The 12,972-nt window shown below is 45.7% G+C and overlaps 1 protein-coding gene across 1 annotated transcript in view; it reads left to right on the forward strand.

Annotated features, from left to right (window-relative positions):
- The window catches only part of IQCK (IQ motif containing K), a 39,307-nt gene that overhangs the window by 10,845 nt on the left and 15,490 nt on the right, over positions 1-12,972 (forward strand). Inside the window, exons 5-7 of the mRNA XM_066640359.1 lie at positions 3,518-3,570; positions 3,711-3,788; positions 11,046-11,130. Of these exons, the coding sequence (XP_066496456.1) occupies positions 3,518-3,570; positions 3,711-3,788; positions 11,046-11,130 (216 nt within the window). The remainder of the gene's footprint in view (positions 1-3,517; positions 3,571-3,710; positions 3,789-11,045; positions 11,131-12,972) is intronic.

Genomic DNA, 12,972 nt, shown 5'->3' on the forward strand with positions numbered 1-12,972 from the left:
ACACATCTGCTTGAACAATATGTATTGTGTGGAGGTTTCCTGTTTCTGTCCGGATTTGCGTGGTGAGATACAGCTGTGCCAAAGACAGCAGGGCTTTTTTTTGCCGACTAAGGAACTCTGCTGGAGTCTGGAAAAACATGTGGGGTCAGTCTGATTCCCCCTGTGTGGATTTCATGTGGTTGTATTAGAGTTGCTCAGTATTATTTAATTGGCACGCCTTCTTGCTCTCGCCATGCTCAGTTCTCTCCGTGCTCTGCACACAGAGAGGACGGGGGCGTGTGGTTCAGCATGCACCATCAGCAGGGGTTGAGTATCAGCATGGTGCATTGATGGGAAGCCTAGCACCATGGTCTCTTTTGGTCTCCACTGGAGAGGGAACAGCTGCTTAAGGATCTACAGTAGGGCCTTCTAAACCCCGACCTGAGGGCTAGATTCGGGGCTTGGAGTAACCCTTCCACCCCGTGAGTGGAACTTACCATTCTGCTGTGTCGCTGCATGACTTCCATTTAGATTGGGGCACAGGGACGCTATGGGCAGTTGTATCTACCTGGACATCCTGTTGCACAGCCTTCTGGGACGCCGGGCAACAGTCATGACTGCCCAGAGCATCCCTGTGAATGCCAGGCCATTTCTACCCTAAGTGTTAGATTTGATTTATGGAAAAAAGTGGAGTGGGCTGAGAAGCTTATAAGTGTCTAGATTATTGCTTTGGCTTAAAATAGCTACAAGGGGGGGGGGAAGTCTTTGTGAGATTTCGCTCCCTGGAGATTGCGTAATCCAACGGAAAATTGTCCTGCAAGGGCCAGATTGAAGCGAATATAATCTGTGTGCAGGGGAAAAGATGGTGCCCTTTTTGATGGTTGAATTTTAGGTTTGGGTTTGGCACATGTACTTTACATAATAAGACTGTGAGTCTACCTACACAGTTGAAAGGCACTGACATGCCCACGTAACACATCCAGGCATCCCCTGCAGTGTCATTATCATTAATAATAATAATAATAATAATATACTACATCACAGCCCATGGTTGGCTGGTTATATTTTGCAAATCAGAATCTAGCCCAGTTCCACTATATCTTTTTTTTAAGATGTGGCAAGCAGCACTGTCCACAATGTACAATGCCCAGCTCACCTTGCTAACTGGGTGGCAAGGAGATTTCTTGATGGCTCTCTTATGTTTAGCAAGGGAAGAATAACTACCCCTAACCATCCCAGCACAGCAGCCTCCCTTGCGCCTCTTTTTAAGACTGTAAACCTCTTCGGGATAAGGAATCTTTTTTTTCCTCTCATTCCTGTGCTGCACAAACCACTTGGAGATTTTATTTATTGACTTCGCTGAAAAGTGGTACCTGGGGGGGGGGGCATGACTGAGATGTACAAAGTTATGCAGGGGATGGATAGAGTGGATAGAGGGATGTTCTTTTCCCTCTCACACAACACCAGAATCGGAAGATGTCCACTCAAATTGAGCGTTGGGAGAACAGACAAAAGAAAATACTTTTTTACCCAGCAGATAATTCATCTGTGGAATTCCTTGCCACAGGAGGTAGTCATGGCATCTGGTCTAGATGCCTTTAAAAGAGGATTGAACTGATTTCTGGAAGAAAAATCCATCACAGGTTACAAGCCATGATGGATATGTGCCACCTCCTGGTTTTAGAAGTAGGTTACCTCAGAATGCCAGGTACAAGGGAGGGCACCAGGATGCTGGTCTCTTGTTGTCTTGTGTGCTCCCTGAGGCCTCTGGTGGGCCACTGTGAGATGCAGGGAGCTGGATTAGATGGGCCTTTGGCCTGATCCAGCAGGACTCTTCTGATGTTCTTATGTTCACATTATGACTTCCTAGTAAAGGAGCCTACGGAATGGGCTGCAACCTTCCCTGATCAAATCAGTGCAATCCTGAACCTGCGTACCATCTACCACCCTGGCTTCAGCAGCGTTGCTCTTGAGTAGTGCTCATTGATGACAGTAGCAGAGGCTTTTCCACATTAGCTCCATTAATCCCTTCAATCCAGAAGGCCTGTTCTTTGAAACTCTAATCCCAGGAAAGGATTTGGTTCAACTTCCGTGTGATAAACACGGAGAGAATAACTGAATATATTTATTTCCTTCAGAGGTGATATAACAAGCTGCTTCCTATGGGATTGTTGTCTGTGTACGTGTGTCTGTGTCTGTTGAGCTATGCTAGATTTCCAGTAGTTAAGTAAAGGTTTAACTGGTCCTAAATTCAAGAACATAACGAATGAAGAGTGTGTAAGGAGAGCAGCCAAAGTGTTATCTCTGTTCATTCCCAACTTTATATAGGGATTTTTTGTTTTTTTTGAGCGGAGGAGGTGTAAACCCTTGTAGTGATCCATTCACTGCCCGCAATACATTTTAATCTGACCTAGTTTACACTTCCAGGAGAATGAGATGATTGAGTGGGCTCTTGATAATCCAAAGTGATGGAAGTGAACTCAGTCATAGACTGTAGGCGGAGGCTGCGTAGTCTACTTTTGTTAATGCTCCCTGATTTTTTTTTTTTAAAGAAAAAAAAACTTGTCTTATCCCTGGGAACTGAACGTCGTCGTCCCCTCCCCAGTCTGGGAATGAGTTGACTTGGAAAAAGCGACCCACTGGCGGGGGGGGGGGGGGGAGAAATTTCCTTAGCACAGATCCTGGATGCCTCCATTCCACCTAAAACCATTGCAACAAAGGGAATTGCAGGAGCCAGACCCTGTGCCCTCTCCAAGGCCAGGAGATGCGGTTTTGCTGGCATGGGTCTGAGCAGACCTGTTGCTGCGGCTTGGGCTTTCCCCAGGGCAAGGGGACAAACATCCCCTTATCCCGAAGAGATAAGGGGACATTTCCAGTGCTGGGTACAATGTGGGCCCCACTGATTAAGATTGGGCTGCCCATGATTTAAAATAACAGGAAATGAAACAACTCTCTTGTTTGGAGTCAGACCATGGGTCAATTCAGTATTGTCCACATTGGCAGGAAGTGGGTCTCTAGGGTTTCAAACAGGGGGTCATTCCCAACTCTATCTGGAGATGCCATAGGGCAGGGGTGCTCACACTTTTTTGGCTCGAGAGCTACTTTGAAACCCAGCAAGGCCCGGAGATCTACCGGGGGGAAGGAAGCATCTGACAGACACCCCCTTTAATGTATGGAGCCCCTGCTGGAGTCTAGTCAGTTTCATCAGTTTTGTTGCTGCATGCCTGAAGAGCAGCTAAAGTGTCAGTTTCAGTGTCAGCTTAGTGTCAGCTAAATATGTCAGTTTCGTCTAGTCATTAGACGAAACTGACATATTAACAGTTTGGAGAGACAGGGCTCCGCAATCTACTCATTTTGCCTCGCGATCTACCGGTAGATCGCGATCCACCTATTGAGCACCCCTGCCATAGGGTATTGAATTGGGACTCTTCTGCATGCCGGACAATGCTTTGTTCATCTGCAACATCATGATGATGAGAATGTCATAAATATGGATTTTCCCTGGAAACTTATATCTATATTGTCTTCTGTCTTCTAGAGGAAAAGAACCAGATTTATTGCCCTTGATTTCTTAACGGAATGGTTATACAAGTAAGCTGCTTCTGGTTTAAAATATTCTGTATTCTCAATAATTCTTTTTCATTTATACACCACAGAGAGTGATATGTTTGATGTTCATTTCAAAATATGCTTTCTTTTTTTTAAAAAAAAAATTGTGATAAAACGATCAGTCACAACCCAAAGAGAGAAGAGGAGCCCTTCGTGGAATTCTTCGAGATCCCATTTGTGAAGGAGTGGCTCAAGGACCAGTGAGTATGGCTTGGGATTACCAGATAGTTTCCCTCGTTCTTCTCCCTTCTCCTCCTCCTTTCTAGCCAAATCAGTGGTTCCCAAATGCTTTTGATTGGCGGCTCCCTTGACCCACTGGGCCATTGGCCATGGCTCCCCGTTAGGGCTACAATCCTCCCCTGGCTGGTTTCCGAGGCTCCCTCAGTCTGGGAACCAGTGAAGGCCCAATCCTATCCAATTTTCCAGTGCTGGGGCAGCTGTGCCAGTGGGGCATGTGCTGCTTCTTGTGGTGGTGGGCAAACACAAAGGCTTCCTCAAGGTATGGAAACTTTTGTTCCCTTACCTCAAGGCTGCATTGCAGCTGCACTGGTGCTGGAAAGTTGGATAGAATTGGGCCCTGCGCCAAGTGGATAAAAGGCAGGCAGATTGCCCCCCCCCTTTCCATTTCCTGTATTACTCTTGTGTAACAAAGGCTCTCTGACACGCATGCTGACCTGGCTACCACCTTGTTTCAAAACATTTTATCCGCGGTTAATCGCACAGAAGTGGGTGTGGCGTGCGTCAAACGGCTCATCGTGTCTGGAGAATAAGGGATTTTCCTTAATTGCCTACTTTTATTATAAATATCTTTATGCTAAGGAACAAAATTTTTTTTGCTCACACAGCAGTTTGACAGCTCAGCTTTTTGTGGTTACGTCGATTAAAAGTTGTTCCTGCAAGGCGAGGGGTCTCTGTTTTAAAAATGGCGAACAGGATGCCATTTTTGCCAGACATCACAGTTATGATCGGACGGTCAGAAATTGCAGCTTGAGGAAACCTGAATGCCTTTCTGGAGGAAAAGTCCATTGCGGGTTACAAGCCATGATGTGTATATGCAACCTCCTGATTTTAGAAGTGGGCTACCCCAGAATGCCAGATGCAAGAGAGGGCACCAGGATGCAGGTGTCTTGTTGTCATGTGTGTTCTCTGAGGCATCTGGTGGGCCACTGTGAGGTCCAGGAAGCTGGACTAGATGGGCCTCTGGCCTGATCCAGCAGGGCTCTTCTGATGTCTTTATGTAACCCTCCTGGACTGGCTGAAGCACAGAGCTACCGCACCACCTCAACCAACATGACCCCTCCTGCATAGGCTGGTGAAAATAGCCACAACTAAATGCAGGGGGTGGGGTGGGGGGAGCACACTCGCAGTTTGCTCAGCAATCTCCATGTGGCTGCCAGGCTTGCAGGTGGTGGTGCCATGTGTGAATCGAACCCAAGGAGGGAGTTTTCGAGCAGATTCTCATGTTGCAAAATTATACCTGATGGTTGCTTTCCTACAGTTCTTTTCTTCCTCTGAAGTTTAGAACCAGAAGCCCGCCACGCACACAGCTTTAGTACCATAATTTGTGCGCCAGATACATAGACATTCCCCCCTCTGGCTATCAAACAAGAAAGATCACACTCACAGGAGAGACTGGTAAATATTAATATGTACATCAGTCTTCAGTAGGATGCGGTTTGTGGAGTGCAGCTGGAAAGGGGTGGCAGAGCCATGCTTAGAGGATCATGGGAGCCGAGTGCTGCAGAAATATTGGGCCGGGATGTGATTAGAGGAGGGTTGCCAAACACTAAAACATTCCAGAGCCTTATTCACCTGAAGGGTTGCTGGAGGATGGCAGGAAATAGCCTACATTGCTGCATTTGTGCTGCTTCCTGTGCCATCTGCCCACGGCCAGCTGATACATTGGTGTGCACAAAGCAAGCTTGCCCCCTCCCTTTTCATATTCAAATGTGCCCGGTTCTGCTAGCCTCAGCTGCCTTTTTCAGTTGACATCACCGTTCGCTGTTCTCAGCTGGCCAACAGGGCTAATTTTGCACGGCTGGCTGGCTTCTTTCTTCGCCACAGTGCGCCAGTCATTCTACGGCTTTGCAATATTTCAGTGCTCTGTCTTTACTCCCCTGTAAGCTGTGATTTTTAAGCTCTCTGGTCCATTCCCCCCTCAGGACTTTTTCTTCTGGCTGGAACTCGAGGAGAGGTCAGCCTAGAACCTGATTACCAAATCTCTCTTTAAGGACCATTCAAAGGAAACTGGTGTTTTCTGGAAAGAAACAGGCCTGCTCATTTGTGGCACATCAGACATTTGTGCGTCTCAGCCGAAACCTATGATGCAATTGCACCATAGAAAGACATTGTGTCTGGGATTGGACTTCCCGGTACAGGGTTGTAGCTGCATGGGTTTAACCCTCCCAGGGATGTGCTGGATTCCTGACCTTCCACTTAGAAAGCTGTCACATGGCTGAAGTGCTGCAAGAATGACTAGATCAAATCACTCTTCAGCTGTGAAGCCCATTGAATGACCTCTAGCCGATCACATACTCAGTCCCTCTCTCTGTCTCTGCTTAACTTTCCTCATTGGGTTGTTGCTGAGATAAAGATGCCTAGAAGACATCTATAAAGTGCTCCCTTGAGCTCCTTCGGGGCACTGTGGGATGGAAATGCAGCAAATTTATTACTATTTATGTATTATTTATCAAAGTTGGTCTCCAGCCCTTTTACAAAGCATGCAGGCAGTACCCTACCCAATTGTCAACTAAGGGCCCAATCCTATCCAACTTTCCAGTGGCCGATGCAACCCTGAGGTAAGAGAACAAATGTTCCCTTGCCTTGAGGAAGCGTCCTTGACTTCTCCCTCTCCCCTCAACCGAGGATGTAGTGCATGTCCTAGTGACATGGCTCCATCAGTGCTGGAAAGTTGAATAGGACTGGGCTTTTAGAAGAAATACATTAAAGCCGCTTTTTATTATTTAAAATTAAAAGGACAGGGCTGTAGCTCCGTAGTAGGAGCCATGTATAACATGATGGTATTATTCGAAAATACCAAGAGTTTAAAAATTTTGGCCAGTAATGCTCCCACCCTGTGCGGATTGTTTGGTGCGGCCCACACTCCCGCACCACCCTAACGATGCCACAGCTCTGCCCCCTTAGGCTTCCTTACCAAAATCTGATTATGGGCCTGCAAGAGCATCAGAGAGGGACAGCAACGAAGAAGGAAGGAGAAATGGCAGGAAAAGAGTCCCCTGTATCTTGCTCCTCTTCCCTCTCTTTTGACACTCGCTGTGGGTCTCTTCTTGCCACTCTTCTTCTCTTTGGCCTGTCCAGTTTTGTTTCCAGCTGAACTAACAAGCAGTGACTCTCTTGTCCTCTGCGACCACTTTTGGTTCCATGTTATTTTCTGCTCCTCTGACTGTTTTCAGCTGAATGACTTAAACAAAAGCCCTGAGCCCTTCGGGATAAGATTTGTCATCTTATATGTCAGTGAAATGCTTAGCAGACCGCCCCCCCCCCCAATTCTATCTTCCTGGAAATAATAACAGGAAGAGATTGCTTCCTGCATTTGCAGGCTGGGCTAAAATCTAGACAGTCCCCCCCCCCCCAGTCGCACACTCTTGTTTCCATCCTGTATGAGAAGCAATGCCGCACGCACTGAGCATGCTCTGTTCCAAAAGACACTGGAACAGGAATCACTGCAGGGGCTGAAGTGCTAGATTGTCAGACATGGTGTATGTCAAAATTCGCCCAGCATGTTTGGCCCAGATTAGCACCTGCGTTCTCCATGTGCAGCTCGGTATTCCGGGGTTCATCAAGGCCAAAGACATCTCTGCACACATGCATGTGGACAGACACAATGACAATGGAAAACTTCATCTTAAAAATAACACGCGATGCGTGTTTGAATTCCGAGGCTTCGTAACCAGCAATTCTCCCGTTTGCAAGTCTTTTAATAACACAGGACCTCTCACAGCGGTGCCCCTAGGGTTTGCGTCACCTGGTGAAGGAGACCAGCACGTCACCCCCATGATGGACCTTCCCCTATGCTGTGGGCAGTGGGTGTGGTGATGCACCATCGCCTTGCCCCTGCTGGTTTTTTGGCTATAACTTTTGATAGAATAGAGCTATTTGAACACTGTTTCTTCAGTTGTGTTCCCCGTGAAATTACACATTGATTGATATATAACATGATGGTATTATTTGAAAATACCAAGATTAAAAAATTTTTTGGCCAGCAGTGGTGTCACACACCTCTGCCCCTCAGTACACATCACTCAGTGTGGCCTGTACCCTCCACACCTCCCTGGTGACACCACTGATCTCTTGTGTCTGGGTTTGTACACTGCCCAAGGAATGGCCATCACTCTGGGCTCGGCCTGGATCACTGCAAATGTAAATCCAGAATTTGTGCAGTGTGCTAAGACACTGACACCGAGCACATAATAAGTCTTTCTAGAGAAGGTTCAAGGAAGGCTTGCGGTAACAGAAGACCGTATCTTCAAATAGAGAGACCATCGAACTTAACCGTGCCAGCAGCTAGCCCTGAGCTTCACGGAAAGCTATTTTTTTAGCCACCCATTTTTGTTCTCTTCCCCTGCAAGTCATCTGCCTCCCTTCGAGACGCTGCCTTCCATTTGCATAATGTAATGTTCACCTTTATTAAGCCTGACAGCTCAAAAGTCGCACACTTTCTCTCCAACGTTTGATTCGTCTGCCAACCCTTGTCCTTGTCAGCTGGGCAAAACTTTAAAAAAACAAAACAATACCACGTCATTCATCCACAAATTATATGGCCAATAAATTTGGAGAGTCCTTCCCAGTGAACTCTTTTCCTGAACTAAGAGATAGCTGATGCAGTGTACATCCTGTCTAGATGAGCATTTAGGGGCAAACTTTTAATTTGGAAATAAATACGCAGCAAACGTTCTCTGCCTACGGTCCCTTGTCAGCACTGATTTGTCTTGTGGTGTCCCAGCTGTCTCCTGCCACAAATAACTTATTCCCTCTTCCCCGTTCCCTGTTGATGGACTATTGCTCAGCTCATATGCTATTTTTATTTGACCCAAAGCCAACTGCTAGTATTCCTGCGGACAAAAATGAACCTGGCATGATTTCTGCTCCTTGAAGCTGGCCTGCCACAGTGATTAATATCTTCGGGTGCCTGCCCCTCCTGAATATCGAGCCCTTCCCCGTTTGACTTGATTCATGTATGCCTTTTCTACTTAAGTCTTGGACCCGTTCCTGACAGAGTCTCATGACTTAAAAATGAAGCTGGTGGAGGTGACCGGATCTCGTTTTGCAAGGTTACGAAAGGCGATCTTGCTACGTTTCCTTGGAAAAATGAAAAAAAAACCAAACTGAGTATCTGTTAGGAACAGAGCCGGCCCAGGACATTCTGGCCTATGAGGCCTTGTCATAGGCTGCCCTCTCTTATCTGTGATGTGCCAGCCTCTACTCCTCCCACTCCCTGGACTGGAAAAAGAGGAGGGAGGTGGAGCCTAAAAAGGAAGTGTGGAGGAGAGTAGAGTGGTGGGCTAGAATATCTCCAACTGCTCTTCTTTCTACCAGCCTTTCTGTTCTGCTCTCTCCCTTTTCTTATCAATCCAGGGAATGGGAAGGGGAGTGGTGATGGAGGCAAAGGCTTGGGCAGCGGTGGGTGTCTCTTGCCTAAGGCAATTGCCTCAATAGGCCTCCCTGGATGAGCTGGCTCTGTTAAGAATATGGTTGGCAACCTTCAGTCTCGAAAGACTAGGGTATAAGCCTACAGCACCCGGTATTCCCAGGCGGTCTCCCATCCAGGTACTAACCAGGCCTGACCCTGCTTAGCTTCTGAGATCAGACAAGATCAGGCATGGAAAGACTATGGTATAAGCCTACAGCACTCGGTATTCCCAGGCGGTCTCCCATCCAGGTACTAACCAGGCCTGACCCTGCTTAGCTTCTGAGATCAGACAAGATCAGGCATCTGCAAAGACCTGGCCTAACCTTGTTAAGAATAAAGGCACTCAAGGCACTCCCAACTTTACAAATGTTTCATGTGGATGCTGGGAAAATTTTGAGGACTGGGAAGGAGCACTTTTTCTTCCTGAGGTTGTCTTCCTGAGAAAATGCATAAAGCTGAGAGCATCAGCAAACACAATGGTTAAGCAAGAGCTGTACCTGTAAAGAAAAGGTAAACTTTGTTATCGGTAAACAAGTTCCTTACGCACTCTATTTATGACCCAGTTTGAAATGTACACCTTAACTGAACAGAGTTGAATGTTTTTGCTTGTCTTTTGAATCCTAAGTTTTATTTCATTCAAGAAATCTATACTCCACATTATCAAAAAGGTTATCGAGCCAGCTTGCAAAGCTTGAAACCTGACACTGATTGATTGATGGAAAACATTTTGATCCCAGTTTTCAATAGAAGAGTTTGAAAGCAACTCTGAACCTCATTTAGAAAGTCTGCATACAACAGCCATAGCACGACCGTACCCCAATTAAAAGCAGCAGTAGTAAAATCATTAAGGCCATTGGAAGCCACTAAATGCCCAGGGGGAAAAAAAGTTTTCTTTGGTCACCTAACAGTCGTGAGACTTGGGGAACAGACAAGGGGTGGGAGCTCCACGGATTCAGTGCCACCACATCCCTGAGCATCAGTTTAATGGCAGAGAGGCAGAATATAAAGGTCTAAAATAATAAGAATGAGAACATAAGAGTAATCACTTTATGTCCCACTCCATTCAATGGGCATATATCTACGTGCAACACAATCCTATGTGTGTCTGCTCAGAAGTAAATCCTGTTATGTTCAATGGGACTTTCTCCCTAATAATTATATAGATACAGATATATTGATATCTTTATCTTGTTGAGTACCCCTTACCCGGAATTCCACAATACGGAGTACAGGTTGAGTACCCCTTATCCAAAATTCTGAAATATTCCAAAATATGCTCCAGCATGACTTTTTTTTAAAACTTTTTTGCCTAAACTAAAGAAATAAAATCACAAACTGTTTCATGCACAAAATGAATAAAATTATTGTATAAAATTACCTTCAGGCTATGTGTATGCATATGAAACATATGAAACATAAATGAATTTGGTGTTTAGACTTGGGCCCCATCCCCAAGAACTCTCATTATTCAAGTATTCCTGGTCCCAAGTGCTTCGGATATATGGTTAGCAACCTTCAGTCTCGAAAGACTATGGTATAAGCCTACAGCACCCGGTATTCCCAGGCGGTCTCCCATCCAAGTACTGACCAGGCCTGACCCTGCTTAGCTTCCGAGATCAGACAAGATCAGGAGATAGTGTCGGATAAGGGATGCCTTTATACACACACAGATATAAACGTGTCTGTCTGTCTGTCTGTCTGTCTGTCTGTCTGTCTGTCTGTCTGTATCTACATCAATATATCTTAAAGCAGAAGAATGTTTTAGCCAAAACTATGGGTGATTTTGAAAAGAACATATCTGTTTTAGTCCTAGGCCACCAATTCCACTTTCTCTGCTTTTAACGGAAGAAGAAGCTGGTAACATTATTCAGGCTTTCTGGAGAGGTTATCGGGTAAGAGTCATCTATAATCATTTCGTTTGATGTTGAATCTGTGCGACTGCAGGGGGGCCCTGGGGGAAAACCCTTACATAAATTTTAAGTAGCAGGTGCTATAAATAGCTATTAAGACCCTGATGGTTTGCTAGTGTTTGCAGAGAGGCTGCCTCCTGCTTGAGATCTTATTGGGGAAGGGGAGTGTGCGGCGAGGCTCTCCTCTTGTTTTCCACAAATAAGAAGTTCCAAGATGAAATTGGCTTAATGAGGGACAAGGAGCTGTCAGTATGCCCAACTTCCATTTAGCGTACTGTCCTTTGGAGGAAGTGGGCATCCGATAAAATACCCAAATCTCATGTTTGAGCATGTGACTCAGCACAGGCAGGGGAGGGAGTTTAGACAGGCATCTTCCGAGGCAACAGAAAAGACAGCAAACCAAAAAACATCAGGTAGAGACATTTGGGAGGGAGAAAGGGGCAAGAAAGGACAGATAGAAGGATAGATGGAGAACTGACTGCAGTGAAAGGAAGTGCATGGAAAAATAGTTCGAGAAGACCAAGATGGATGAGGATGGATGAGAGGACCAAGATGGATGAAGATGGATGAGAAGACCAAAATGGATGTGGCCTGATTTAAAAAAACAACCATTGTTGATTCATCAAAAAACTTTTGGTTGCTCAATTGATTATAATTAACTTGACACAATAAATAATTGTCGATATAGGCATATGATTAAGACAATGCTTTAGAAATTAGGAAACCCCTAGCAACCAATTTGCTGGTGGTTGTCTTTTCTCAGGCTATGTATCCATGCTAGCAGTGAACAGGAAAAGGCACATCAACAGAAAAATACGGGTTTTTTTGCTAGAACCAGCTATTCCAAAATGACATTTGTAGGACTCCTAAAAACATTAGAGTTCCACAGATCAGACTAATGGTTCATCTATCCCAGTATCTTGCTTTGCCCAGTGATCAACACTGGGAAGAATCTTGATGTCACTCATGTCTAGATGCTACTAGTGTTTTTTCCTAAGTAGGGCGGTCACCTTTCTGGTCAACTAAACTGTTAGATCAGTCAGTTGAAAGTCTTTTTAATCAGCCTAATTAATCAGGCAACACACTTTTTGAAAAGCAAAATGCTATTGTCTTAAAAAAATGTGAGGACTGCCTTCCCCATTTTAGAACTGAATTTAGGAGCAGGTGACGCAGGCAGTCCACCAGGGGCACTGGTCCTGATGGAGACCACAAGTTTTGCAATGCTTCTTTAAATGTAAAATCTTCTATCAGAATAGATATAAGTAATCTGGGTGGGGTTTTCTGCTCATATGTGGTATGAAAGAAACCCACAGATTTACAGGTCTAGGCATGCAGATTTTTCATCTTATTTGATGGACCTGAATTACGCATGCAACTCATGCATCAAAGGAGCGACTGGGATGACAAATGCAATGCCAGTAAAAATAAGGTATTCAAAAGTTGAACAAATGAACAAATGGAAGTGTGGTGGGTGGGTTGGGGGATGAGCTTTTGCCAGCTACCTGTAAAACCAAGAGGGTTGTCAATGCATCTGCCACATCCTGGCCCTGCTGGGACACCTCTGATAGCCTCCGAATTCTTTGGGGAGGGGGAGTGAACATCAGTGGAATGGTTTTGCCTTGAACCTCTGCTCGTGGGCTTGCTCAAAACATCTGGCAGGCCCCTGTGTGAATCAGAATGTTGGAGCAGGTGGACGCTTGGCCTGATCAAGCAGGGCTGCTCTTATGTCCTTGATCCCTTCGCTGTGCTGCTCTTCGTACCTGCGGAAAACTGCACAGTCTTGCTCTAGTGACAACACACATGTGCTTTTAAAGGTCATGGGGA

Source organism: Tiliqua scincoides, chromosome 13, assembly GCF_035046505.1.
Source record: "Tiliqua scincoides isolate rTilSci1 chromosome 13, rTilSci1.hap2, whole genome shotgun sequence".
NCBI classification, from domain to species: domain Eukaryota; kingdom Metazoa; phylum Chordata; class Lepidosauria; order Squamata; family Scincidae; genus Tiliqua; species Tiliqua scincoides.